The sequence below is a fragment of the Astyanax mexicanus genome, chromosome 19 (assembly GCF_023375975.1).
Source record: "Astyanax mexicanus isolate ESR-SI-001 chromosome 19, AstMex3_surface, whole genome shotgun sequence".
NCBI lineage: Eukaryota > Metazoa > Chordata > Actinopteri > Characiformes > Acestrorhamphidae > Astyanax > Astyanax mexicanus.
The window spans coordinates 6,958,357-6,986,054 of NC_064426.1; the positions used below are offsets into that span (position 1 = coordinate 6,958,357).

Genomic DNA, 27,698 nt, shown 5'->3' on the forward strand with positions numbered 1-27,698 from the left:
CACACCTGGACACCTGTGCCGCTGCACAGCTGTACATACACACACACACACACACACTCAGGCCCACAGCTGTTCCTCCCTCTTCACCTCTGCGCTTTGATCCTCATTTCCCGCAGCCAGGCTGCAGTATGTTTCATTAAGCGCAGATCTGGGACTTTGCTTTATGTGTGTGTGAGAGAGTGTGTGTGTGTGTGTGTGTGTGTGTGTGTGTTTTGACAGCGCTCGCTGTACAGCAATATGAATGGAGTGTGATATTAAAGCAGGCACTCTACTCTGATGAGTTAGAGCCAGACTCGCACTCCATCTTTAAAACGGATCCTCGCATAAAGGGACTGACGTATCCATCAGAGCAGCGCTGCTAAAGTCAGGCCCTCAAACTTCCTGCTCCTTGTGAAGGCAAAAGGGCTTATTATCATTAATTGTTTCTACAATATTATCATAAACTGTGTCAGCTCCACTGAGCATAAAGGGACACTAGTCCTGTATCTGTTTCTCTGCATACTTTATTATTGTTATCCTCCTTTCAGCATTGATCACCATAGAGCAGTTGAACTTGAACTTTTCAAACTTTTGCCACATTTCAGCCTTCAATAATAAAGATATGAAATTGTATTTTTTGTGAAGAATCAGCAACAAGTGGGACACAATCGTGAAGTGGAACGAAATTTATTGGATATTTTAAACTAAAAAGTGGGGTGTGCAATATAATCATTATTATTATTATTATATTATTATTAATACTTTCTATTGTAGCACCACCTATAGCTGTGATTACAGCTGCAAGTCGCTTGGGGTTCATCTCAATCAGTTTTACACATCGAGAGACAATGAAATTTTTGCTCATTCTTCTTTGTAAAACAGCTGGAGCTCAGTGAGGTTGGATGGAGAGCGGCAGTTTGTGTTCAGCAGTTTTTTTTTTTTTTTTTAGCTCTTTCCACAGATTCTCCATTAGATTCAGGTCTGGATTTTAACTTATCCATTCAAACACCTGGATACATTTATTTGTGAAAAGTTCCATCGTAGATTTTGCTTTATGTTTTGGATCATTGTCTTGTCGGAAGATAAATCTCCGTCCCAGTCTCAGGTCTTTTACAGCATCCAACAGATTTTCTTTTCTCAGAATGCTCCTGTATTTGGCTCCATCCATCTTCCCATCAGTTTGAACCATCTTCCCAAATCTGTCTCTGCTGAAGAAAAGCAGGTCCAAACCATGATGCTGCCACCACCATGTTTGACAGTGGGGATGTGGGGTGTGTTCAGGATGATGAGCTGTGTTACTTTCACGCCAAACGTACTGTAATGATTTGCATTGTGGCCAAAGAGTTCGATTTTGGTTTCATCTGACCACAAAACCTTCTTCCACATGTTTGGTGTGTCTCCCAGGTGTAAACTTTAAACAAGGCTTTTTATGGATATCTTTGAGAAATGGCTTTCTTATTGCCACTCTTCCATAAAGGCCAGATTTGTGCTGTGTAGGACTGATTGTCCTGTGGACAAAGTCCCCCACCTCAGCTGTAGATCTCTGCAGTTCATCCAGAGTGATCATGGGACTCTTGGCTGCATCTCGGATCAGTCTTCTTCTTGTTTGAGCTGAAGGTTTAAAGGCTTGGTAGATTTGCAGTGGTCTGATACTCCTTCCATTCCAATATTATCGCTTGCACAGTGCTTCTTGAGCTTGGGAAATCTTTACACTTCTCCACAACAGTATCTCGGACCTGCCTGGTGTGTTCTTTGGTCTTCATGATGCTCCCTGCATAGCTTTGAACAGACCTCTGAGATTATCACAGAGCAGCTGCATTTATACACAGACTTGATTACACACAGGTGGATTATATTGATCATCATCAGCCATTTAGGTCAACATTGGATCATTCAGAGATCCCCACTGAACTTCTGGAGTGAGTTTGCAGCACTGAAAGTAAATGGGGCCGAATAATATTGCACGCCCCACTTTTCAGTTTTTAATTTCTTTTATTTGTTCTTTTATTTTTTGTTGGGAGAAAATCAGAAAACATTGAAATGAATTCACAAACAATATGATGTATTTTGAAGGTGGTGCTTAGAAAAAAAAAAACTATTTTGTTGCAGACTTTAGGAGGCACACAGGTTCAAATATGTTTTATTTTTCACATTTGTTGGTAACTGCAGAAAGAAGCCAGGTAGCTAACATTGCTGCCAGGAAGCCACATATTTACGACTGCATAATGGAGGTAGTTTTGACAATAAATCATCATTACAGTGCAGAGAAAGAAAAGCTAAAGTTAACAAGGTACCTCAGATTTGCTTTTTTCTCTGCCTGAAAGGGTTTGTGGTCTATTTTGTGCTGAATAAAAGTCTACTTGGTTTTAAAGGAAAGACTATTGGCTATTGTTTTGCTTTTTGAAGGTGTTTTGAAAGTTTTGCTAATGCTAGTGATAGTCAGTGATGGTTTGGAGAGCCATGTCATCTGCTGGTGTTGGTCCACTGTGGTCCACACTGACAAAAGTACCTGTTGGTTTCATATAATATTCTACATTTTTTGAGACATTGACTTTTGAGTTTTCTTTGGCTGTAATAAAGTAACTTTTCATGGATATAAATTTTTTTGGAAATGCAGGTTCTCTCATTTTGTAAAAGGGAGGATTTTACAACATATTTTAAGCACTTCAGTTCCAAATCTTTCTTTCTGTCTTCTGACCTTCAGATCGGCTCCTTCTTCATGATTAACCTGTGCCTGGTGGTCATCGCCACTCAGTTTTCGGAGACGAAGCAGCGTGAGCACCAGCTGATGCAGGAGCAACGTGCCCGCTGCCTCTCCTCCAGCACTCTGGCCTCCATGACTGAGCCCGGGGACTGCTACGAGGAGATTTTCCAGCTGGTGTGCCACGTCCTGCGCAAGGCCCGTCGACGCTCTGCTGCCCTCTACTACACCCTACGGGGCAAAGCTCCACCCCCAGGGGGAGGGAGGGGAAGGAGCAGGGGGGGTCCAAATGTGAACGGAGGAGAGAGGCGCCACTGCCATTCAGCTCAGGGTAAGTTAAAGCGTCCACATTTTTGGTTTGTGGATAAGATTATGACTGTAATTTTGTTTTAGAGGATCAAAGGTCTGTAAATCTGGGCATTAAATTCAAATTCTGCTTCTGCATTTGTGATCACTGGTGACTCTCCATTACTTTCTTTCATACTTTTTACTACATCCAGACTTGAAACTATGATCTTACAAACTCTCAAGCACACCTTCAGACTCTTCCATAAACCCCTTCAGACTACCAAATGTACCCCTTCAAAACTCAACTCCGCTGCCTTAGGTTCCAAATTGTATCCCTTCAGACTCCTAACTCCACCCCTTCAGACTCTAAACTGCACTCCTTAAGACTCCAAACTACACCCATTCAGACTCCTAACTGCACCCCTTTAGGATCCAAATTATATCCCTTTAGGCTAATAACTGCACTCCTTAAGACTACACCAATTCAGACTCCCAACTGTATCCCTACAGACTTCTTAAACTGTATGCCTTTAGACTTCCAACTGCACTCTTTCAGGTTCCAAATTGTTTCCTTTCAGACTCCTTACTGCACCCCTCCAAACTCCAAACTGCACCCCTTCAGACTTCCAACTGCCCTTCTTTAGACTCCAAACTGTACCTCTCAACTACAAAACCTCCAGATGCTCCACTAAATTCCCTTACACTTCAAACTGTACCTCTCAACTACAAAACTTCCAGACTCTCCACTAAACTCCCTTAGACTCCAAACTGTATCCCTTCAGACTCATAACTGCACTCCTTCAGACTTCAAACTACATCACTTCAAATTCCAAACTGTATACCTTCAGACTCCCAACTGCACCCCTCAGACTCTCAACTCTGCTGCTTCAGGTTCCAAATTGTATCCCTTCAGACTCATAACTGCAGTCCTCGAGACTTCCAACTATCCTTCTCCAAATACCAAACTGTATCACTTCAGACTCCTTACTGCACCTCTCTAAACTCCAAACTGCACCCCTTCAGACTTCCAACTGCCCTTCTTTAGACTCCAAACTGTACCTCTCAACTACAAAACCTCCAGATGCTCCACTAAACTCCCTTAGACTCCAAACTGTATCCCTTCAGACTCATAACTGCACTACTTCAGACACCAAAATACACCCATTCAGACTCCCAACTACATCCTTCAAACTTCAAACTACACCCATTTAGACTCCCAACTACATCCTTCAAACTTCAAACTACACCCATTTAGACTCCCAACTACATCCTTCAAACTCCAAAGTACACTCATTCAGACTTCTAACTGTATGCCTTCAGACTTCCAAATATTTCCCCATTCAGACTCCTAACTGCATCCTTCAAACTCCAAACTACACCCATCCAGACTCCAAACAACACCTATTCAGACTCCTAGCTGTATACCTTCAGACTCCAAAGTACACCCATTCAGACTCCAAACTACACCCATTCAGACTCCAAACTGCACTCGTTCATACTCCAAACTACACCCATTCAGACTCCTAGCTGCAGTCATTCGGACTCCCATCTGCACTCCTTCAGACTCCAAACTACACCCATTCAGACTCCAAACTGCACTCGTTCATACTCCAAACTACACCCATTCAGACTCCTAGCTGCAGTCATTCGGACTCCCATCTGCACTCCTTCAGACTCCAAACTACACCTATTCAGACTGCCAACTAAATCCAATCAAATTCTCAACTACACTCTTCTAGATTCTAAACTGCCCCACCCCAATTTGATCTCCTATCTACACTTCCAGACTCTCATCTTTTTTACAACATAACAACACTCAACCACATCTCCAATATCAATATATACTCTTTATTTAGCTAATTAAAGTAAACCCCTATTTCGGTACCATTTCTGACCACAGAGCTGATAGGCTCACTGAGCTCCAGAGGAGGGTCAGGTGCAGGTCAGATGAGGAATGACGTAGTCTTTAAAAGAGCAGCAGCGTATACAGAATCCACAAGTACGCAATAAGTCCCCTCTAAAAGCATTCGCTAAAAGCGCTTGTTCAGTCATGTGGCATTTGGAGCCTCATTAATTTCACTAATGAGTTTCATCGATGCATGATTTAGTGTTCTTTGATTTTCCCTTGCTGTCAAATATCACACATTCTGTCTGCAGCTCGGCGCAGTTCAGGCCTCTTCGTGTAGAAGTCACTTTGCCGTGAGACCCCGTAACGAGAGTAAGCCTTGAAAATTTAAATACATGAACCGAGAGCTTAAAACAAGCAATGGCCCTCAACAGACATGCCTATATAGACAGACATGTAAAATACATGCAGAGAAGATCGTATGTTCTGGGGTTAATGTTATAACTAATTAAGTAGGTTAAATTGTGTGTGTGTGTTTTTTTTTTTACACTTATACAGTAATCTGGACTAGATTTAATGCAGCATTAATCTGTGTGGATGTTTTAATAAAAAACAAGAAATGTTGTACCTACTTTAAAAAATATTGTTATTATTAGCAATATTATTAACACTTTATTTGGGTGGTCCATTATCGACTCAACTGACATTCAAATAACATTCAACTTATTATTTAATACATCATAGCATATAGCGGAAGCTTTTATCCAAAGCGACTCACTCAATTAAAGACTTTACTTTTGTCTTATTATTTTTTTTTTTTATTGTTTTATCCCTCATTTTCACCCTCAATTTTAGCAATGCCGATCACCCCACCCAATCAGCTGTATTCCCCTTATCATTAGTAATGCACCCAACACCAGGAGGGTGCAGACTAGCACATGCCTCTGCACTGCCTCTGATGCTTCATTACCGAGTAGCATCGCAGCGCACTCGGAGGAAAGCGAAGCGAAGCAGTTCCAATACATCAGCTCACAGATGCAGCCCTGTGCTGATCGACATCACCCTTTGAAATGATGAGGGGAAAGAGCGCCATCTATCCACCCAAAGAGAGCAAGACTGCTCTCTCAGACTCCGACTGCTGATGGCAAGCTGCATGACCGGGATTCGAACCAGCCATCTTTTGATCACAGTGGCAGAGCGTAGGACCACTCGGAGCCCCGTTATATGCGCTACAAACAAGAAAAATACTGTATAGTAGTAATAGTTTAATATAATATAGTATAGTAATGCTAATAGTATAGTTCCAAAATAAATTAATGGTTGAAAGGACCAATTGTGTCACAAAATGTGTGTTATTTTAGTTTCTCAAATTTAAGTAGAACAATGTCCCAAAAAAGTAACATTTTAAGAAGGCTGTATGTGTAGTTCATATATCAGTTACACCGTATGCATTTCTTAATTTCGGAGGGAAACTGCTGCATAACTGATAACTGTAAATGTTAAAGTGTTCCTTTATCCGATTTTTGTCTCCTAGGTTCTCAGTGTCCACATCAAAGCAAGCTGGACCACAGTTCCCAAACCCTGGACAATGCCATCGCACTGTCCATCACCCCAAACCCAGAGGAGTGCCCGCAGTGCGCGGCCAGCCGGGAGGAGGAAGGGGCCCTGGAGGAGACGGACCGGGAGGAGAACCATTTAGAGGAGAGAATGGAGGAGGACATGGAGGATGAGGACGAAGAGGAAGAGGAGGAGGAGGAAGATGGGAAGAAAAAGAAGAAGAAGAAGAAAAAGAAAAGGAAAAAGAAGCGCTCGTGTTTTGGGATGTGTAAGGACGTGTGGGATGATATGCGGGTGAAACTGTGGAGTATAGTGGAGAGTAAATACTTCAACCGAGGAATAATGATCGCTATCCTGATCAACACCATCAGCATGGGCATCGAGCATCACAACCAGGTAAATACACTGACCTCCTATTCTAATCCTAACTCAGAGAGAGAGAGAGAGAGAGAGAAAGAGAGAGAGAGAGCAAGAGAGAGTATGATGGTTATTTTTCTGTTTGTCCGAATATTAAAGTGGAATTGGAACCTGATTTTAAGGGCACTATACACTCCCATTATGCACCTTAATTTATGAAAAAACATCGCTGCATACTACATGAGCTAAATGTCAGACTGCCGCACAAACAGAGCAAACAGTAAGCAAACAGGGTTGCCAGATTGGCAGACATTGGCATCCCGATAAAACAGGTAAAATGTGTTTTAAATCCACCAAAATGCAGAAAAAACACCAAAAACAAAACAGTATTACAGGGGTTATTTTACCATGATCTTGTCTTAAATATCACTTTAATATGATCACTGATTGTGGAAACTTCACACTAGACACTATGCCCAAACTGCCAAACGTACCAATTGGTCTTATATAATAATAATTCTAATTTTCTAAAATCCATAACCATCAATAATAAACGAAATAAATGCTTTAAATAGATCACTCTGTGTGTAATACAGCTACAGATCTAGAAAAAAAATAAGAGACCACTGAAAAATGTTGAGTTTCTTTGATTTTACCAAATTGAAAAACTCTGGAATATAATCAAGAGGAAGATGGATGATCACAAGCCATCAAACCAAACTGAACTGCTTGAGTTTTTGCACCAGGAGTAAAGCAGCATAAAGTTATTCAAAAGCAGTGTGTAAGACTGGTGGAGGAGAACATGATGCCAAGATGCATGAAAACTGTGATTAAAAAAGCAAGGTTATTCCACCAAATATTAATTTCTGAACTCTTAAAACGTTATGAATATGAACTTGTTTTCTTGGCATTATTTGAGGTCTAAAAGCTCTGCATCTTTTTTTCTGTTATTTCAGTCATTTCTCATGCAAATAAATGCTCTAAATAACTATACTTTTATTTGGTATTTGGGAGAAATGTTGTTCGTAGTTTATAGAATAAAATAAAAATGTTAATTTTACTCAAATTATACCTATAAATAGCAAAATCAGAGAAACTGATTCATAAACAGAAGTGGTCTCTTTAAAAAACTTAATTACTGAAATAAATTCACCTTTGAATGATATTAAAAGTATTTAAACATGCCTTTGTTTATGTGCTACTTGTTAAGACGGCCATGGCACCACTCCGGTGCCTCCTGATCGGAATGTTTTGAAGCTTTTGAAGAAATTCCCGTTTTTCTTGGTGTTTTCTTGGTGTTTCCTGGTGTTAGTCATTACGATAATAGCTCGCTGTCTTGAGTGGTGGCGTCTTTATAAGGAGTGCCAGTCAAGCTAATGGAGTCGCGCGAGAATATTTCTGCAGAGTTAACGTCTTTTGAACATTTTTAGCTCTGCTGTATGTTGGAGCATGCTGTTCTCCTCCCCCTCTGCTTCCCATTCTTTCTCTCTCTCTCTTTCTCTCTCTCTCTCTCTCTGTCTTGATGTCTCATCCACCCCCTCACTTCTTCTCAGCCTGCAGTAGATCCCTATTCTCTCATCTCTGAAGAGTCTAAAAATAACGGCGCTGTGGAGGGGGCTGAGAGCGGGAGGCAGACGCAGGAAAAGCAGGCGCTGTGCTTCCGTTACACAGCACTTTCAGCCTGTTTAACATATAGACTATTACACAGCTTTATAACTGATCACACTCACACCGATACACACCATTAAACACGTCCTTAGAAGCTTTGCTTCTGTTAAGTTTTTATAATGCACAGGTTGTTGTGTTCCAGCATACTGTATAGAAATAACATCATCATCCTCTATGATTTATAACGCATAAGATACTGCAACACTTGAAAGTCATAATATTTATATTATTACATTACATTACATTACATTACATTACATTTGGCAGACGCTTTTGTCCAAAGCGACTTACAATATTGAAGTGCAAATAATAGAAGAGGTTAAGTACAAAAATAATAGAAGTTAAAAATAAAGCATCTATAGACAGGGCCTTAAGGAGGTCAGAGGGAAATAATGGGATAGAGGAGTAGAGAAGAGGAAGAAGGAGATGAGGTTAGAAGTAGTTAGTTTGTTAGAGGTGTTAGGAGAGTAAGTGCTCTTTGAAGAGCTCTGTCTTCAGGAGTTTATTAAAGATAGTGAGAGATTCTCCTGATCTGGTAGTGGAGGGTAGTTTGTTCCACCATTGGGGAACTCTGTATGAGAACAGTCTGGATTGCTTTGTGTGAATGTTTGTTTGGCAAAGTGAGGCGACGTTCATTGGAGGAGCGCAGCGGCCGGGAGGTAGCGTAAGTCTTCAGGAGCGAGTGCAGGTAGGAAGGAGCCTGTTCTGTCATCACCTTGTAGGCGATTGTAAGAGCTTTGAATTTGATGCGAGCAGCAACCGGTAGCCAGTGGAGCTCAATGAGCAGCGGAGTGACATGTGCCCGTTTTGGTTGGTTGAAGACCAAACGTGCTGCTGCTGCATATTATAAAGTTAGCAGCCAGGAGGAAGTGTCAGATAGTAGGTAGTGCTGTTCAAAAGTAAGAGAAAGGTTAGCAGGAGCAATAAATGATTAGAAATTTTGATTAATGGGAAATTATCTGTTGCATGAGACTCAAATATTCCTGCAAAATTTGCAGTACAGGTTGAGTGTTAAAGGTGCGTCAATTATCATTCCACACATGTTTAATAAGGTATAGGTTTTATGAAGTAGCACTCTGTGTCTTTAAGACAAACTCTTGAGATGGCAGCAGTACATGGACACATTCAGAATAGGTAGGACCACCGATTGCAGCACCTTACTAATGTACAGTAGCTCTGGGGAGTGACTGTAATGAAAAACAAAGAAAAGAAAGAAAAGGAGCAGGAAGGAATAGGGAAGGAAAGGAAGAATGCAGAGAAGAGGATGAAAGCAAAGCAAAGTAAAAGTGAAAAGAGAAAAATATGAAAAGTAGAAAAGGAAAGAAAAAGTGTAGAGAAGAAGAGAAAGAAATATGAAAGGAAAGGAAAAGTGTTGAGAAGAGGAGAAAGAAATAGGAAAGGAAAGGGAAAGTGTTGAGAAGAGGAGAAAGAAATAGGAAAGGAAAGGAAAAGTGTTGAGAAGAGGAGAAAGAAATAGGAAAGGAAAGGAAAAGTGTTGAGAAGAGGAGAAAGAAATAGGAAAGGAAAGGAAAAGTGTTGAGAAGAGGAGAAAGAAATAGGAAAGGAAAGGAAAAGTGTTGAGAAGAGGAGAAAGAAATAGGAAAGGAAAGGAAAAGTGTTGAGAAGAGGAGAAAGAAATAGGAAAGGAAAGGAAAAGTGTTGAGAAGAGGAGAAAGAAATAGGAAAGGAAAGGAAAAGTCTGGAGGATTGGAGCAAGCAATAGAAAAAGGAAAACTGAAGAGAAGAGGATGAATAAATAGAAAAGGTAAAGTGAAGAGGAGAGAAGGAAGGAATAAAAAACGAAAGGAAAAATATGAAAAGAAGAGAAGGAAGAAAGAAGTAAGGAAACATGAAGAGAACAGAAGAACAAAATAACTAGAAAAAATGAAAGAAAACGGGAAGGGAATAGGAGGAAGAAAAAGGAAAGGAACAATGAGAAAAGAAGAGCAGGAGGTAATAGGAAAGGAAAAGTGAAGAGAAGAGGAGGAAGAAATTGAAAAGTAAAAATGTAAAGAGAAGAGGAAGAAGAAGAAGAAGAAGAAAAGAAAAAGTAAAGAGAAAAGGAGGAAAAAATGTGAAAGCAAAGGAAAAGAGGAGAGGAGAAAGAAATTGGAAAGGAAAGGAAGGGTGAAGAGAAGAGAAGGAAAAAATAGAAAAGGATACGTAAAGAGAAGAGCAGGAATAACTAGAAATGAAATGAAAAGTTAGAACAGAAGAGCAAGAAGAAAGCGATGATATAAAAGGAAAAGGAAAGTGAAGAGGAGAAAGGACAGGAAAACTGAGAAAAGAAGAGCAGGAAGAAATAGGAAAGGAATTGTAAATAAGAGGAAAAATAAATCGGAAAGGAAATGTGAAGTGAAAAGAAGAGGAAGAAGAAATAAGAAAGGAAAGAAAAAAATAGAAGAGAAGAGGACAAAGGGAAATGAAAGGAAAGTAAAAAATATGAGAAATGTAGGAAGAACTAGGAATGAAAAAGGAAATTTAGAACAGAAGAGCAGGAAGAAAGAGGTAAGGAAACATGAAGAGAAGAGAAGGAAGAACTAGGATATGAAAGGAAAAGGAAGGAGAAGAGGAAGAAGAAATAAGAAAGGAGAGGAGAAATGAGACCAGAAGAAAGACATAGAAAAGTAAAGGAAAATAGAAGCGAAGAGGAGGAAGAAATAGAACAGGAAAAGTGAAGTGAAGAGAAGAGGAGGAAGAAATAAGAAAAGAAGGGATACATGATGAGAAGAGGAGGAATAAATAAGAAAGGAAAGGAAAAGTAAGAAAAGAAGAGCATGAAGAAATATGAAAGGAAAGGAAAAGTGAGAAAAGAAGAGCAAATAGTAATATAGAAGGAGAGAAAAGGAATTGTAAAAAAAGAAGAGCGGGCAGAAATAGGAAGGGAATGAAAAAGAGAAGAGAAGAGAATAAAGAAATATGAGAGCATATGAAAGAAAATGGAAAGTGAGAAAAGAAAAGAAGAAAGACAGAAAAGTAAAGGAAAATTGAAACAGGGAATAAAGGAAAGGGGGAAATAGGAAGAGAAGAAGAGATGGAATAGGAAAAGGGAAGTTAGAGGATAAAGTAAAGGTAGAGAGGAAGGGAAGAGGAAGACAGGTGTGGGGTTTGGTGACTCTGTAGGATTGTAGCTCTGTGCCATTATGTGCTCTGATTGCCGTGTCGATACCCCGCCGCTTTAAATGGCACCTCCTCACCGTCGCCGCTGGGTTTGTTTTCATTTGTCCTTTGGCTGGTGGGTCTGTGCCCGGCTCAGTGATGGAGTGATATCGATCACAGAGAGACGGAGGAGTCTGATAGTCAGAGGGAGCGAGAGGGTGAGAGAGAGAGAGTGAAAAAGAGAAAGAGAGAGAGAGAGACAATGAAGGATATGTTCTTCTACTATATCCAGACAAACATCCTCAACCACCCTGTGCTGCCACTTTCTCTCTCTCTGTTAGCTCCTGCAGACACACACACACACACACACACACACACACCACACACACACACACACACACGCTGGCTTTTATCTGGTGTGATAGTGGCTGTGTGCTTTTTACGAGCTCCTGAGGGCCTTTGGTGTCAGATGGTTTGAGCGTGGACAGAGATAGATAGCGTTTATCTGCGCTCTGTGTGTGTGTGGAGTAATCCGTCGTTCCCCAGCAGATATCTGCCAGTCAAACTGAGCTCATCTCCTTACTCATCTTACAGCGTGGTATCATCATCACCACAAGGAGAAGCAGTATGGGAGAGTGATGCGAAAGAAGCCATTTCTGCAAGCACGCCACAAACAGAGTCGCTTGAGGTGTGCTTTTGTGCTTTTGCATACCTCAGGTGACTCTGTTTGTGTCGTGCTTGCAGAAATGGCTTTTTTCTATGGCTTCTTTCTTTCTATTGTTGACCGATGCACAGTGACACCATCTGCAGCAAGATGATGCTGCAGCTCTTTGGAGGTGGTCTGTGGATTGTCCTTGACTGTTCTCACCATTCTTCTTCTCTGCCTTTCTGATATTTCTCTTGGCCTGAAACTTCTGGGCTTAACAAGAACTGTCCCTGTGGTCTTCCATTTCCTTACTGTGTTCCTCACAGTGGAAACTGACGGGTTAAATCTCTGAGAACTTGTTGTATCCTTCCCCTGAACAACTATGTTGAACAATATTTGTTTTTGAGCATTTGAGAGTTGTTTTGATGAGCCCATGATGCCACTCTTCAGAGGAGATTCAAATAGGGGAACAACTTGCAATTGGCCACCTTAAATACCTTTTCTCATGATTGGATACACCTGGCTATGAAGTTCAAAGCTCAATGAGGTTACCAAACCAATTTTGTGCTTCAGTAAGTCTGTAAAAAGTTAGGAGTACAATGATAAGGGTGCCCATACTTTTGCACCGGTCAAATTTTGGTTTAATGCATATTGCACATTTTCTGTTAGTAGAATAAACCTCATTTAATTCCTGAAATATTACTGTGTCCATCAGTTATTAGATATATCAAACTGAAATGGCTGTTGCAAACACCCAAATATTTAGAACTAAAAATGATTAAGATTAATAGGGGTGCCCAAACTTTTTCATATGACTGTAGCTGCTAGTAAAGTACTTTGTGCTAAAAGTCATGGTACAGGAGGTTATTGTGGAGATATTATGTTCCATGTCTTTTGTCATGTTTCACCGCTGCTAAAGTATGCTGCACTGGTTGGACACATGTGAAGTCATGTGAAGCTGCTGATGCAGCCTTGCCGAATAGTATCACAGCACAGCGAGCTCGGAGGAAAGCGCAGCAACTCTGTTCTAATACATCAGCTCACAGATGCAGCCTTGTGCTGATCAACATCACCCTTTGGAGTGATGAGAGGAAAGACCACCATCTACTGTACCCACCCAAAGAGAGAACAAGGCCAGTTGTGCTCTCTCAGGGCTCCGCCAGCTGATTGCAAGCTATATTTCCAGCACATCCCAAAGATTCTCAGTGAGGTTAAGGTCTGGACTCTGTGGTGAACTCTCTCAATCCATGTGTGAAAATGATGATCTCATGCTCCCTGAACTCTGCACTCTTTCACAATTCCAGCACCATGAATCCTGACATTGTCATCTTGGAATATGGTCGTGTTCATCTGGGAAGGAAAGGGAATTTCATGTTCCAGTGCAAATATCTGTGCAGTGTGAAGATCTATCTATCTCTCTATCTATCTATCTATCTATCTATCTATCTATCTATCTATCTATCTATCTATCTATCTATCTATCTATCTCTATCTCTATCTCTATCTCTATCTCTATCTATCTATCTATCTCTATCTATCTATCTCTATCTCTATCTATCTATCTCTATCTATCTATCTCTATCTATCTATCTCTATCTATCTATCTCTATCTATCTATCTCTATCTATCTATCTCTATCTCTATCTATCTATCTCTATCTATCTATCTCTATCTATCTATCTCTATCTATCTATCTCTATCTATCTATCTCTATCTATCTCTCTCTATCTATCTCTATCTCTCTCTATCTCTCTCTATCTATCTCTATATCTCTATCTATCTATCTCTATCTATCTATCTCTCTCTATCTATCTATCTCTATCTATCTATCTCTATCTCTCTCTATCTCTATCTATCTATCTCTATCTATCTATCTCTATCTCTATCTATCTATCTCTATCTATCTCTATCTATCTATCTCTATCTATCTCTATCTATCTCTATCTATCTATCTCTATCTATCTCTATCTATCTATCTCTATCTATCTATCTCTATCTATCTATCTCTCTCTATCTATCTATCTCTATCTATCTCTATCTATCTCTATCTATCTAATTCCGAGCTCTTACTGTGTAAACAGCATTGAGCAGCAAAATGACAAATTACTCATAAAATGTACTCAATTACAGTAACTTGAGTAAATGTAATCCATTACTTTCCACCTCTGGGTAGAGGGGTATAAACCCCCCCAGCTTTGTTCTTTGGAATGATGGTGTGCTTCATCCAGTACTTTTGCTCTAATGAGCAATGCTCTAAAATTTTGTAGACAGTCTTTCCTGGACAGTAGATACAGTTACTCCAACAAAAGCAGGAAACTCATTTTAAATACCCTTAATTGTCCCTTTAAGATAATAAATAGGAAGGTCTCCCATCGCATTTGTTCATATAGAGTATATTATTTGTTAACAGTTATTGTAAAACTGTATTTTGCATTTCTAGTATCCAAGGAGACCGCGATGTTCAGCTCAACCCTCTAGGCACTTCACTAAATTGGATATTACATTCTGCAAGCCCCTTTGACCACTCAGTTCCAGACGAGTGCTGTGTGGGAATTAAGATGTTAAATTTAGATGTTAATTTGGTCGATTGAGAATGAAGCCTCTGAGGAAGTATGTTGTGCTTGTTGTCATCCTGGCTGATGTCAAACACTTGGCCATTACTCAAAACTAGCGGTGTCAATCGATTAAAATATTTAATCAGATTAATCACAACAATATTCTGTGATTAACTTAGATTAATCACACTTGTTCTTAAGTTTTTATAATGGATATTTGAATGTAAAAAAAAGAATGAATGTAAGAAATGTAAAATGCAACTATATCTATACTATATCTACACTAGTATTTTATGAAATAAAAACTAGACTGCATGTACTGCAACTGCAGAGTACACAATATGTTCAAAGGTTTGTGGACACCTCTTTTACTGAATGAATATAGATACTTTAAGTTGCACACATTGCTGACACAGGTGCGAAATGCACTAACGAAGTGGGTCTGTTTCCTTTAGAGAGGCATTGCCAATGTAATAGGTGTATTTGAATCAGATAAATGTGAACCTCTTGGCACCAAGCTTGATTGTAAGGATTTCTGAAATAAAACTTAACTAGTATAAAAAGTATAAAAGATGTTTCAAGAGCCACAGTTTCCAGGGTAATGTCAGCATACCACCAAGAAGGACCAACCACATCCAACAGGATTAACTGTGGACGCTGTGAGAGGAAGCTGTCTGAAAGGGATGTTCAGGTGCTAACCTGGATTGTATCCAAGAAACATAAAACCACGGCTGAACTTAAATCACGGCAGAATTCAATGTGCACCTCAACTCTACTGTTTCCACCAGAACTGTCCGTCACCACAATAAATTATTATTACAATAAATAAAATAAAGTTTCAGTTTCATTGTCCAACCCCTGTATACTGTATAACATTTCAGCCTTAAAGAGGTAATTTTTCTGCTTTATCTCACTTCAGAAGAGCACATTTTGGACCATTTGGATCATTTTAAACGACTTTAGGCTTCAGACTGTAAAAAGAGGGTTACTGCATTGTTTTCCTACAACATTATTTATGTGAAGCAAAGCCATGCAGAAAATCCAGCAGCAGCAGCAGCTTTGCTACTAATTATTCATGAGACCAGGATGCCATTTATGGAGTGAAGCAGCTGGAGGCACGTGGAAGATCTAGATTTTTGTTGCATCCGTGTCTTTCTGTTTCTTCCCTCTCTCCACTGGTGCTGTCATGTCTGCTGTACTGTGTTTTGTATAAAGTAAATGTGTTACATTAAAAGTGTTTGAAGCCCCCCCCCCCCTGAGCTCCAAAAAAATAAGAGACCACTGAAAAAGTATGAGTTTCTTTGATTTTACTAAATTGAAAGCCATCAAACCAAGCTGAACTGCTTGAATTTTTGCACCAAGAGTAAAGGCTTACGGTTATCCAAAAGCAGTGTGTAAGACTGGTGGAGGAGAACATGCCAATATGCATGAAGAAAACTGAATGCATGAATTAAAAACCAGGGTTATTACACCAAATATTGATTTCTGAACTGTTAAAACTTTGTGAACATGAACTTGTAATATGTTTTCTTTGCATTATTTGAGGTCTGAAAGCTCTGCGTCTTTTTTTCTGTTATTTCAGCCATTTCTCATTTTCTTTAAATAAATGCTCTAAATAACCATATTTTTATAATTATTTTTATAATTTTCAGTTCTTTACATTCAGAAGAAACTCTTAGGGTAGTTTGTCAGCGTTAATATCTACAGGGCTTCACAGCGTAATAATAATAATAATAAAGTGAATTAAAGTGATTCCTCCACCTCATTCTCTCACTTCTTATTCTTTTTTTCCCTCCTTTTCCTCTTCTTCTCTCTTTGCCTTCAGCCTGAGGAGCTGACCAACGTGCTGGAGATCTGTAATATAGTCTTCACCAGCATGTTCACCCTGGAGATGATCCTCAAACTGACAGCTTTTGGCTTCTTCGAGTACCTGAGGAACCCCTACAACATCTTCGACGGCATCATTGTCATCATCAGGTGAGCACAGCCGACATTAATAATGTAGCCAAAAGCATTCAGACAGTCCCAGTGAAGAAAGATGTTCCAGTTTTTTGTCCAAAATGATTTTTTTTTAGCAGAAAAGTCTTTTTAAGTCAGTTCATTTTTAATACTAACCTAAAGATGAATTAATATATAAGTTGTTTTTTTTTATTATGAATCTATCTCTCCATAAATTAACTGTGATTAACCTCATTTTTTTGGAAAGCTTAGTTCAGTTTCTCTATTCACAATCAGACCTGATTACTGTCAGACCTGTTGAATCAAGAAATCACTTAAATGAAACTTGTCTGACAACATCAAGCAGCTAAATAATCTCCAAAAGCAACATATTATGCCCTAATCTTAAGAAATTCAAAAACAGAGATTAGAAAACAAAGTCATTGATTATCGATCATTATGGAACAGGTTATAAAGTCATTACTAAAGCTTTAGGACTCCAGCAAATCACAGTGAGAGCTTGTATTCACAAATAATAGCTCTCAGAGGAAACATGGAACACTGTTAAACCTTCCCAGGTGTGACCGGACTACTGAAATTACTCCAAAAGGGCATGAACAACTCATCCAGGAGGTCAGAAAAAAAAGCCAGAACAACATTTTTAAACAAGTTTAAACTGCAGGTCTCATTTTCCTCAGTTAAGATCAGTGTTAATGATTCAATAATAAGAAAGAGACTGGGCGAAAATGGTCTCCATGGGACAGTTCCAAGATATAAAAAAGACTGCTGATCAAAAAGAAAAAATAAAGTCCCATCTCACACTTGTAAGAAACCATCTTGATGATCTCCAGTACTTTGGGAAAAAAACTAAATCTGGAAAAAACTGTAGAGGCAAAAGTGGAACGGAATTTTGTGTAAAACTAACGCATAATTTTACAAAAAAGTACATCATACTGAACGTAAAACATGGTGGTGGTAGTGTTATGATCTAGGGCTGCTTTGCTGTTTCAAGTTGTATATAGATTTGGAGCCTCTATTTATTATATATTTTATATTATAAGTCTTTAATAGACTGATTATGGAACATATTCTGATGTTAATTGATGCTATTAAATACATAATGGACTATACTCTATAATGTTTCCAATATTCCACCTTTGAACTGACTATTAAAAACAGCTTCTGGATGTCCAATGATATTATTAATAGGTCTCTAATTTAATGACCTTTTTTTTTTATAAAGCCGTTTCTGAACAGCACTTCTTGTTATTGATAGGCCACTAATGAACTGACCTTTTAAAATGGATTTTGGATGTCTGATCATGTTATTAATGGGTTACCGAAGAGCTGACTCTGGGTCAGCATGCTGGGGGTCCAGTGAAGCTATTTAGAGAGTTCTGGGTCTCCAGCACCATTATTTAGCACAGTCTGGACGTCCATGATGTCACTTTTTTTTTAAATGGATTATGGATGTCCATTGGTGTCATTAGGCAGATTCGGGACATCTATCATTAGTAATCCAAAGTCAAAGTCAAAGTCAAAGTCAAAGTGGTTTTTATTGTCATTTCAGCTATATACAGAGTACACAGTGAAACGAAACAACGTTCCTCCAAGGACCATGGTGCACATAAACACAGTGTAGACAGAACAATAGTGCAACAGTACAAAAGTGCAGACAGACAATACAACACAATACAGACAAAGAATAATAAATAACAAGACAGTGTGCAAATTTTGCAGTGTGCAAAAAAGACCAGGTGAGGTAGTAATTACCTCTATTACACAGTGTGCAATAGAGTCCTGCTCTTATTGAGTGATTTTTTAAACAGATTCCAACTGAGCTATTAAAAGACTTTTATTATTATGCATATATTTAATATTTTATATTTTACTATTGGTATTACCGTATTTTTTGCACTATAAGGTGCACTTAAAATCCTTTAACTTTCCCAAAAGTGCCTTAAAATCTTAAAACCTTACGTAACAATTGTATCAGTCAGGTACTAAGGAGCAGTAAAGCCACTACATTGAAGTACAGCATTATACAGGAGTTTCAGTTTAGTTCTCCTGCATCAAGACTCAAGTCTAGAGCAATATTAGCATTAGCCGATAACCACGCTAAGCGCTAGCTCTTTTTCTTTTTCAGAAGTATTATTGGCCTGTAGCCTGCTGCTAACCCCAGATAGCACTGCTGGAGCAGCATTAGCATTACCCGCCATCCGTGCTAGCTCTTTTTCCATTCAAATACGAGTATTATTGGCCTGTAGTCTGCTGTTAATCCAGGATAGCACTGCTGGAGGAACATTAGCATTACCTGCTAACCACGCTAAGTGTTCGCTCTATTGCTGTTCAGAAGTGAGTATCACCGGCCTGTAGCCTGCTGCTAACCCCAGATAGCACTGCTGGAGCAGCATTAGCATTACCCACTAACTCAGTGTAGCGCTTTCAGGCAGCATTAGCCGCTAACTGTGGCTAGCACTAGTGGAAATCTGCAAATCTGAGCTTACTGCAAATAAATGGAAGCACTTTACTCACCCAAATAAATAGTTTTCATGAGAAAAATCTGTGTAGATTAACACCCAGTGTTCATTTGACTTTAAAATATATTTTAGGAAATATAGTCTTGTTTACTTAATTAGTTTAGGTTAGGAAGACATGGCAACACCTCTGTTCCTTACTTGTGTAACATAATGCACTTTATAATCTAGTGTGCCTAATGTGTAAAAATAGACCAGAAAATAGATGTTCTTTGATATTGCACCTTATAATCTGGTGCACCTTATAGTGCGAAAATTAGAGTATTATGCAACAATATTAGTGGTAGTGATATATATATATATATATACCACTAATAACGTCCAGCAATGCCATAAAATGTCAGTTTATTAATGGTGTATTAATTCTCTCTCTGCAGTGTGTGTGAGATCATTGGTCAGTCTGACGGGGGTCTGTCGGTGCTGAGGACATTCAGGCTGCTGCGGGTGATAAAGCTGGTGCGCTTCATGCCGGCTCTACGCAGGCAGCTGGTGGTCCTCATGAAGACCATGGATAACGTGGCTACTTTCTGCATGCTGCTCATGCTCTTCATCTTCATCTTCAGGTAAGAAGCTGAAACATGCAGTGGTATGAAAACGTTTAGTTTAACAATTTTCAAAAATATATCTTAGGTGTGAATATATTTAAAGTCTATACACTCAAAAATAAGTTAAAAAAAAAAAAAAAAACAGGCGCTTGGTTAAAATTTTACCAAAACATGATCAGTTCCAGGAAAATATAACAATTCTGCTTCCTTTTACATTTTAAATGATTATATTTTTGAGCAGCCGTATGTCTTCTGGAGTAAAAGAGATCAGGGCATGTGTCTGTCTGATATAATTACTGTGTTATAAGACCTGAAAGAGGAACTGAAAACAAAAACGAAGAAAAAACACACCAAAACAGCTTAAAGGGTTAAAAAACCACCCAACATACTCCTATTGCATCAAGCTGAAGTACTCGACAGTGGCCTGAAATATCTTTGGAACCACCTGGTAGAAAACCACATAGGAATACCTTACCAACAACATAATAAACATGCCATAGCAAATGCATAGCAACAACCTAGCGACCACCATAAATCCCTTGAAGCTACAGAACACCAACACCATAGACACCACCAAGGGATGCCGTAGTAACCACTTGGCAGAAAGCAAAAACTGTTAGTCTGCTACTTTTCCGTATTTTTTTAGCATGATGTTGCTATTCGATCATATGGTATTTTAGAGGCGGTTGCTAAGGTATTGCTCAGTGTGTTCTAGAGCTCTTTTCATTCTGAGCACTCTCATTGTCTTTTAGTCTTAGCCTTGTTTTTTATGCTGGGTCTTTGCTAGGTAAACCCATCCCAAAGGTCCAGTTTGAAATACCAAAGCAACCACCACAACAACAACCTGGAATACCATAGGCACCACCTGAAATCCTGTAGCCAACAATGTAGCACAATGAGTTGGAGTTGGGATGAGTTGGATTTGGGATGTTTAACTAAACGCTGTTGGAATGAGTTAAGGTTGGGAAAAGTTGGATTTGGGATGTTTCACTAAACGCTGTTGGGATGAGTTAAGGTTGGGAAAAGTTGGATTTGGGATGTTTCACTAAACGCTGTTGGGATGAGTTGGAGTTGGGATGAGTTGGAGTTGGGATGTTTCACTAAATGCTGTTGGGATGAGTTGGAGTTGGGATGAGTTGGAGTTGGGATGTTTCACTAAACGCTTTTGGGATGAGTTGGAGTTGGGAAGAGTTGGAGTTGGGATGTTTCACTAAACGCTGTTGGGATGAGTTGGAGTTGGGAAGAGTTGGAGTTGGGATGTTTCACTAAACGCTGTTGGGATGAGTTAGAGTTGGAATGAGTTGGAGTTGGGATGTTCCCTTAGACACTGTTGGGATGAGTTGGAGTTGGGATGTTCCACTAAACACTGATACTGCTGGGATTATTAAACCACCAAGGGATGCCGTAGTAACCACTTGGCAGAAAGCAAAAACTGTTATCCTGCCTCTGTTCTGTATTATTTTAGCATGATGTTGCTATTCGATCATATGGTATTTTAGAGGCGGTTGCTAAGGTATTGCTCAGTGTGTTCTAGAGCTCTTTTCATTCCTAAGGCTATCATTGTCTTTTAGTCTTAGCCTTGTTTTTTTTTTTTGCTGGTTCTTTGCTGGCTAACCCATCCCAAAGGTCCAGTTTGAAATACCAAAGCAACCACCACAACAACAACCTGGAATACCATAGGCACCACCTGGAATCCTGTAGCCAACAATGTAGCACAAGGGAAAACTTGTGCTACATTGCTGGCTACAAAAAAACAGCATTTGCAATATTTAAGCCTAAACCACCTAAACCACTATACCAACTGCATAACAACACCCTAGCAACCACCTTTCTCTAATTTAGTTACAATTGCAAGATTTTGTAGTTAATAAGTGCTTAGTGCTTAATTTGCTGCATGAGCCTGTTCTTGAAATTGTGTGAAAAGAGCTTAGGTTTTTTTTTTTTTTTTTTGCGCATGCATCTATGTTTGTGTGTGTATGTGTATGTGTGTGTGTGTGTGCACATGTATTAAGGCCATCATTGGATCTCTCCAGTTTGACAGACCCATCAGCATCAGAGGTAGATGTATTGCACTTGGTGCAATAATGTAAAGCCCCCCAGCGGCCCCTCGCAGCGCTGCAATTCCTGCTGAGTGCTCCACACAGACGGAGGCTAATGCCAGACTGAGTGCATTAACCTCTGCCTTCCATCCGTCTTTCCCTCACGCACCTCCAGAGCTCCACTCCATCCCCCTGTCTGGCTGAATTTACAGTCCGTCAGCTCCAAACAATGGCCTGATTTATGACTTCTAAATGAATACACTTAGCGCCTGTCTCCGTCCCGGCCTCCGGATACCGGACGGCTCCCGCTCAAACAGATGGCTACACTTTAGCAAAAATGAGCGATATGCATCAACTGCATCGTCTGAAAATGAATTGAAATTATTGATCCATGCCCAGGCTCAGGCCCTGGCTTTAAAACACTGCTAGGCCAGAAGCTCAGCCTACCTTCACTGTAAACCCATACATTTTTTAACTCAAATGATTTAAGTCTGTTTTATATAAATTGGATATTTCTAAACAATTCTTAACTATTTTGAGTTAGTTGAACATTTGTGGGCACATATACTGTACTATTCAAACTGAGATCTTTGAGTTAAACTCAACTTATATATGATAACTGAGTTTAGTCTGTTGCCATTAACCCCTTAACGCCTGTTGTTGCAAATATGCGACTAACCGTTTGATTCAATCAACCTGCCAAGATAGCGCCTGCATTCCCCCAATGCCTGTTAGTGCATATTCGCCACGGACCTAGGAACCTTTGACAATTTACAATTCAAATGAATGAAATGTTTCCTGTAATATTTGTGTATATTGTGTTGGTGACAGTAATTGGTGTTATTTATTATTGAATGCCTGCTGTTGGGTGCATAAATAAAACATTGATTTTTCACTGTTATATTACTCTGTTATTGTTATCTTAGTATGGACCATTATGTCTGCTGTAGCAAATATGCAACATACCAAATTTACCCCAAATAGACCATATTGCCTGTTGTTGCAAATTTGCAACATACCAAAATTTCTATTTATTTTTGTGCAAACGTGAAATTAATAATCTCAACAATATTTACTATCTACTTAAAGGTAAAACACACATGAAACATTTTTTCATATACAGCTACATTAATTCAGGCGTTAAGGGGTTAACAGCTTCTTTTCCATTGGCTTCTGTCACCATCTATTTGCATACTGGGTGTGTCGAACAGTTTCTGACTAACACTCACCATCAGTGTGATCATAGTGATTCCCCCCTGGGCTGCCTTAGAAATAAATCAACTTCCCTTTTAGTTGTAATAAATTAATGTTTTAATTAATGCTGACTTTTTATTAAAAATTGAGGAAACCTTAAAAAAGCCTTAAAAAAGTTAAGTAAAATCAACTTATCAGGTCTTACAGTATAACAAAAATTAAAAAAAAGTTAAATCAACTTCCCCTTTAGTTGTGATAAATTGATGTTTTAATTAATGCTGACTTTTTATTCCCAATTAAAAATTGAGCAAATCAGCTGCCTTAAAAAGTTAAGTAAAATCAACTTATCTGGTCTTACAGTATAACAAAAAAAAAAAAGTTAAATAAAATGTCCCTTTAGTTGTATTAACTTGATGTTCTAAGTTATGCTAACTTAAGTTTTCATTCCCCATTAATTAACTTTTTTAAGGCAACCGGTTTCCTCAAATTTGTAAAGTAAATTTAACTTATCGGGGCTTAGCAGGTGCTCAAACGTCTGCTGAATTGATTTACTACATCATGGCTCTCTGAAATGTGAGCATTAATGCTAATGCTAACATTTTTACATGGACTGGCCAACAAACACTAAAACACTGTGTAGAATAGGGCTGCACACTATGTTGTGTCAGCATTGGGATGTGATGCAATGGGTGCAGGCACAGTATTCACATTGCGTGATGTGTAATTTTATATAGCGCAAATTAAACTATAAACATTATACCACTTTACTTGACTTGTCTTATACTAAAAAAAAGAAAAAAAAGGAAAACTTTCCACTGACGTAACTACCAGAGGCAGATTTTTTATTTCTGCCCAGTTTCATTTATTTTACTCCTATCTTTGGTACACAAAGGGTATTGGTAACACCTTGCGACATGTTGCATTATCCATTTGCTGAAAATCTGATAAAAAATGGCTTGTATATTTAAATATTGCAGCTAAGATGAAGATGGAAGATGGATGATCACAAGCCATCAAACCAAGCTGAACTGCTTGAATTTTTGCACCAGGAGTGAAGCAGCATAAAGTTATCCAAAAGCAGTGTGTAAGACTGGTGGAGGAGAACATGACGCCAAGATGCATGAAGAAAACTGTGATTAAAAATCAGGGTTATTTCTGATTTCTGGTTTGGTTTCGCATTATTTGAGGTCTGAAAGCAGCTCTGCATCTTTTTTATTATTTCAGCCATTTCATATTTTTGCAAATTAATGCTCTGAATGACAATATTTTTATTTGCAATGTGTGAGAAATGTTGTCTGTAGTTTATAGAATATAACTACGATGTTCATTTTACTCAAACATAAACCTATAAATAGCAAAATCAGAGAAACTGATTCAAAAATTCCAGAGCTGTATATATGCAGGATATCATCATGACAAACTTTTTTTTTTCTCCACCTATTGTCCATTTTTTTTTTGAGGTCCACTAATCATTTACAGTCGAAACCAGATGTTTGCACATTTTGTGATGGCCACTCCAAAACATGTTATCCTTAAGCCACTTTGATTCAAAAACTTTACGTTTTTGAAGTTCTAAGAATTAAGTTCTTTAGCACAGTATCATGAAAATCACACTGAGCCCTGATTTGAGCCCCAGTGATACTGTAGAACAGGGGTCGGCAATTAAGTTTTGCCACAGGCTAGATATTTTCCAAGCCATTACAAGGCAGGCCACAAAAATTCTGTTTAGGAAAATGAATTAGTCTTGTAGCTCTCCAGCCCAGAGGGTTGTTGAACCCAATTGCAGAACAGTTGATTTCAAAGCAGATAAACCCAAGAATACAGAAAAAAAATCCCTCACGTGGCGGAAACTAAAGTGACAGAGGAGAAATGTAAACAAAAGTTTGCCAGAAAAGTGTTTTATTTTATTTTATTTGTTGTTGTTTTTTTTTTTTTTTCAATATTGTTCATTAAAGTTCAAACAACCTCACTGGCCAAATGTTTCATGTGGGCCGCCTATTGCCGACCCCTGCTGTAGAATCTAAGCATCTGAAAAAAGTCATTCATTGCCACGTTAACCAATCACAGCTGTGTATTAGATCATGAAGCAGAGTTGGACAATTACCATTCCTGTATGAGCAAAAGATATGGTTACTTGACACGTCTCAGAGGAAGGCCATTATAGCCCTCGCCCTCCAGGCTTTTGTAAGAGTGGTGCAGTAGTGGTGGGTCAGAACTGGCTATAACTCAGTGGTTACTGGCTACTGGCTCAGTGCTGAAAAGCTGAATGTGAACACACAGAATATTCCCATCTCTCTCATTAAGCTGCCTTAGGTTAACATGTACTGCAGGGTGGCAGTGACAGGCAGGCATTTCGTCTCCAGCTGTCTATGTAATGTCCCCTGCTGACGCCCCACAGGGGTCTTTAATTCTCTTTTTCTTAAGGACATACAGCTCTGAAAAAAAAAAAAAAAACTGAGACCACTTCAGTTTCTGAATCAGTTTCTCTGATTTTACAGACAACATTTCTCCCAAATTCCAAATAAAAATATTATTTATTAGTCATTAAGAGCTTTTTTTTTTCAGACAATGAGAAATGGCTGATATAACAAAAAAAGATGCAAAGCTTTAAGACATTCATAAAGTTTTTTATATTGAGTCCAGAAAACAATATTTGGTGGAATAACCCTGGATTGTAATCACAGTTTTCATGCATCTTGACTTCCATGTTCTCCTCCACCAGTCTTACACACTGCTTTTGGATAACTTTATGCTGCTTTACTCCTGGTGCAAAAACACAATTCAAGCAGTTCAGTTTGGTTTGATCTTGCTTGTGATCATGCATCTTCCTCTCGATTATATTCCAGAGGTTTTCAATTTGGTAAAATAAAAAAAAACATCATTGTTAGGTGCTCTCTTATTTTTTCCAGAGCTGTATATCAATTTTATCTGCATATTTCTGCCAGCAATGGTAGAGGTAGAAGGTCACAAATCACCAGGGCTCAGAGGGGAGTGTGCCAGGGGTAGGTTCTAGAAGACACTACAGGCTTCACTGTCAAAGCCATGTCTATGGACTTATACCCTTTGGGAATGTTTGGCATACATGCCTGTGATTTCCGTAGAGACCTATGAAACCCTTGTTTCACAAAATCCATTTTCATCTTTTCCCATTTTCCCATTCAGATTTTTGGGGCTTTTGACTTTAAACTTAAATTGTTGTTTTGCTTTTTTCGTTTTTTCGGTTCTTCTTTAATGGGCACTATTTTAGTGATCTATAGCACAGGGGTAATTGCAGATCGTGCAGCTTGATTTAGGGTGTGTCGTTGGGTTATTTTTATTGTGGGGGCACCAAAAAATAGGCTTTGCGCAGCTCAGAATGCACAAAAGGTATGTACTATTGTACTTCTGTACTATTGTACTATTCTATACCCGTCATATTGCTCTTTGCTATCTTACACCTCGTCTAATTACACGCCCTGCACCCGCGCAGTTCAAATAGCATCCGATATAAACTGATGGGCGCGGTGGTCTGAAAGTGAGGTGTGTTCAGGTAAATTTATGCCGTGTTTATATTTTGGCGTTAGGAAACACAGGTGCGCCACTGACTGAAATAAACCTAAACAGCAGTCAATCGTCACAGTTTCCTTCCTTACATTCCTATAAGTGCTCCACCAGACTTTTAACTCAATAATAAACAGAATCAAGAATAAAATAACATTGCTGTTCCCTTAATTGAGGTGCTGGTGTTTCTTCACAGTGTGAACCCGCAGGTCAGTATCTATTCTCTGCTGAGACACGCAAAGTGCCGCACTGTTAAGATACGAATGTGCCAAAGTCAGTGCTCATCTGGCTCTTAGTAATCTTATTATTGCTTGGTTAATTTCACTCTACACCCAAAACCCACCCATGATTAATTAAGAGTACATGCCTTTAGCAAGGTGTATTTTTTTATTTTTTTGCATCCTAATGATACCAAAGACACACAGACACGCCCTAAATCCAGCTGCACGAGCTGCACGATTGGCTGGTGCACTATAGATCACTAAAATAGAGCCTTTTGTATGCTGTGGAGTTGGAGATAATAAGGGAAGGTTGGGAAACATCTAAACATCCTGATTTTGTCACAGCAACGGTCCAAAATCTAGTGTTATAAAGCCCTCATTGGACAATAGAGACTCCAACAGTTACTCCAACAAAATGAATTGAATTAATTGTATTTATCTTCATCGTGTGTTTGAGCAGTATCCTGGGGATGCACATATTTGGCTGCAAGTTCAGTCTGAAGACCGAGGCTGGAGATACAGTTCCGGATCGCAAGAACTTTGATTCTCTGCTCTGGGCTATCGTCACTGTGTTTCAGGTATAAATATATTTTATAATTAAAATAAAATTGCATAATATCTGAGATAACTAATATCTGACCTTTTTGCTCCTTTCACAAATGATATGCTTGTAGAGTATCTAATAAAACGTATATTAGAATTCTGATATAAAATGATTTGATGTTTGTGTTTTTTTTTTTTTTATCTGGTGGTGTTTTTTTTTTTATCAGATCCTGACTCAGGAGGACTGGAACATGGTGCTGTACAATGGCATGGCCTCCACCTCCCCTCTCGCTGCTCTGTATTTCGTGGCCCTCATGACCTTTGGGAACTACGTCCTGTTCAACCTGCTGGTGGCCATTTTGGTGGAGGGATTTCAAGCCGAGGTAATTTTTTTTTTTAGCTTTTCTTTCATTTAAATTTTAATTTTAGCACATAAATCCATTAT

The 27,698-nt window shown here is 39.0% G+C and overlaps 1 protein-coding gene across 1 annotated transcript in view; it reads left to right on the forward strand.

The window, feature by feature from the left end:
* cacna1ia (calcium voltage-gated channel subunit alpha1 Ia) overlaps positions 1-27,698 on the forward strand; it is a 191,140-nt gene that overhangs the window by 59,111 nt on the left and 104,331 nt on the right. The window contains exons 7-12 of the mRNA XM_022675771.2: positions 2,684-3,011; positions 6,349-6,767; positions 16,522-16,673; positions 19,549-19,734; positions 27,171-27,288; positions 27,481-27,636. Of these exons, the coding sequence (XP_022531492.2) occupies positions 2,684-3,011; positions 6,349-6,767; positions 16,522-16,673; positions 19,549-19,734; positions 27,171-27,288; positions 27,481-27,636 (1,359 nt within the window). The remainder of the gene's footprint in view (positions 1-2,683; positions 3,012-6,348; positions 6,768-16,521; positions 16,674-19,548; positions 19,735-27,170; positions 27,289-27,480; positions 27,637-27,698) is intronic.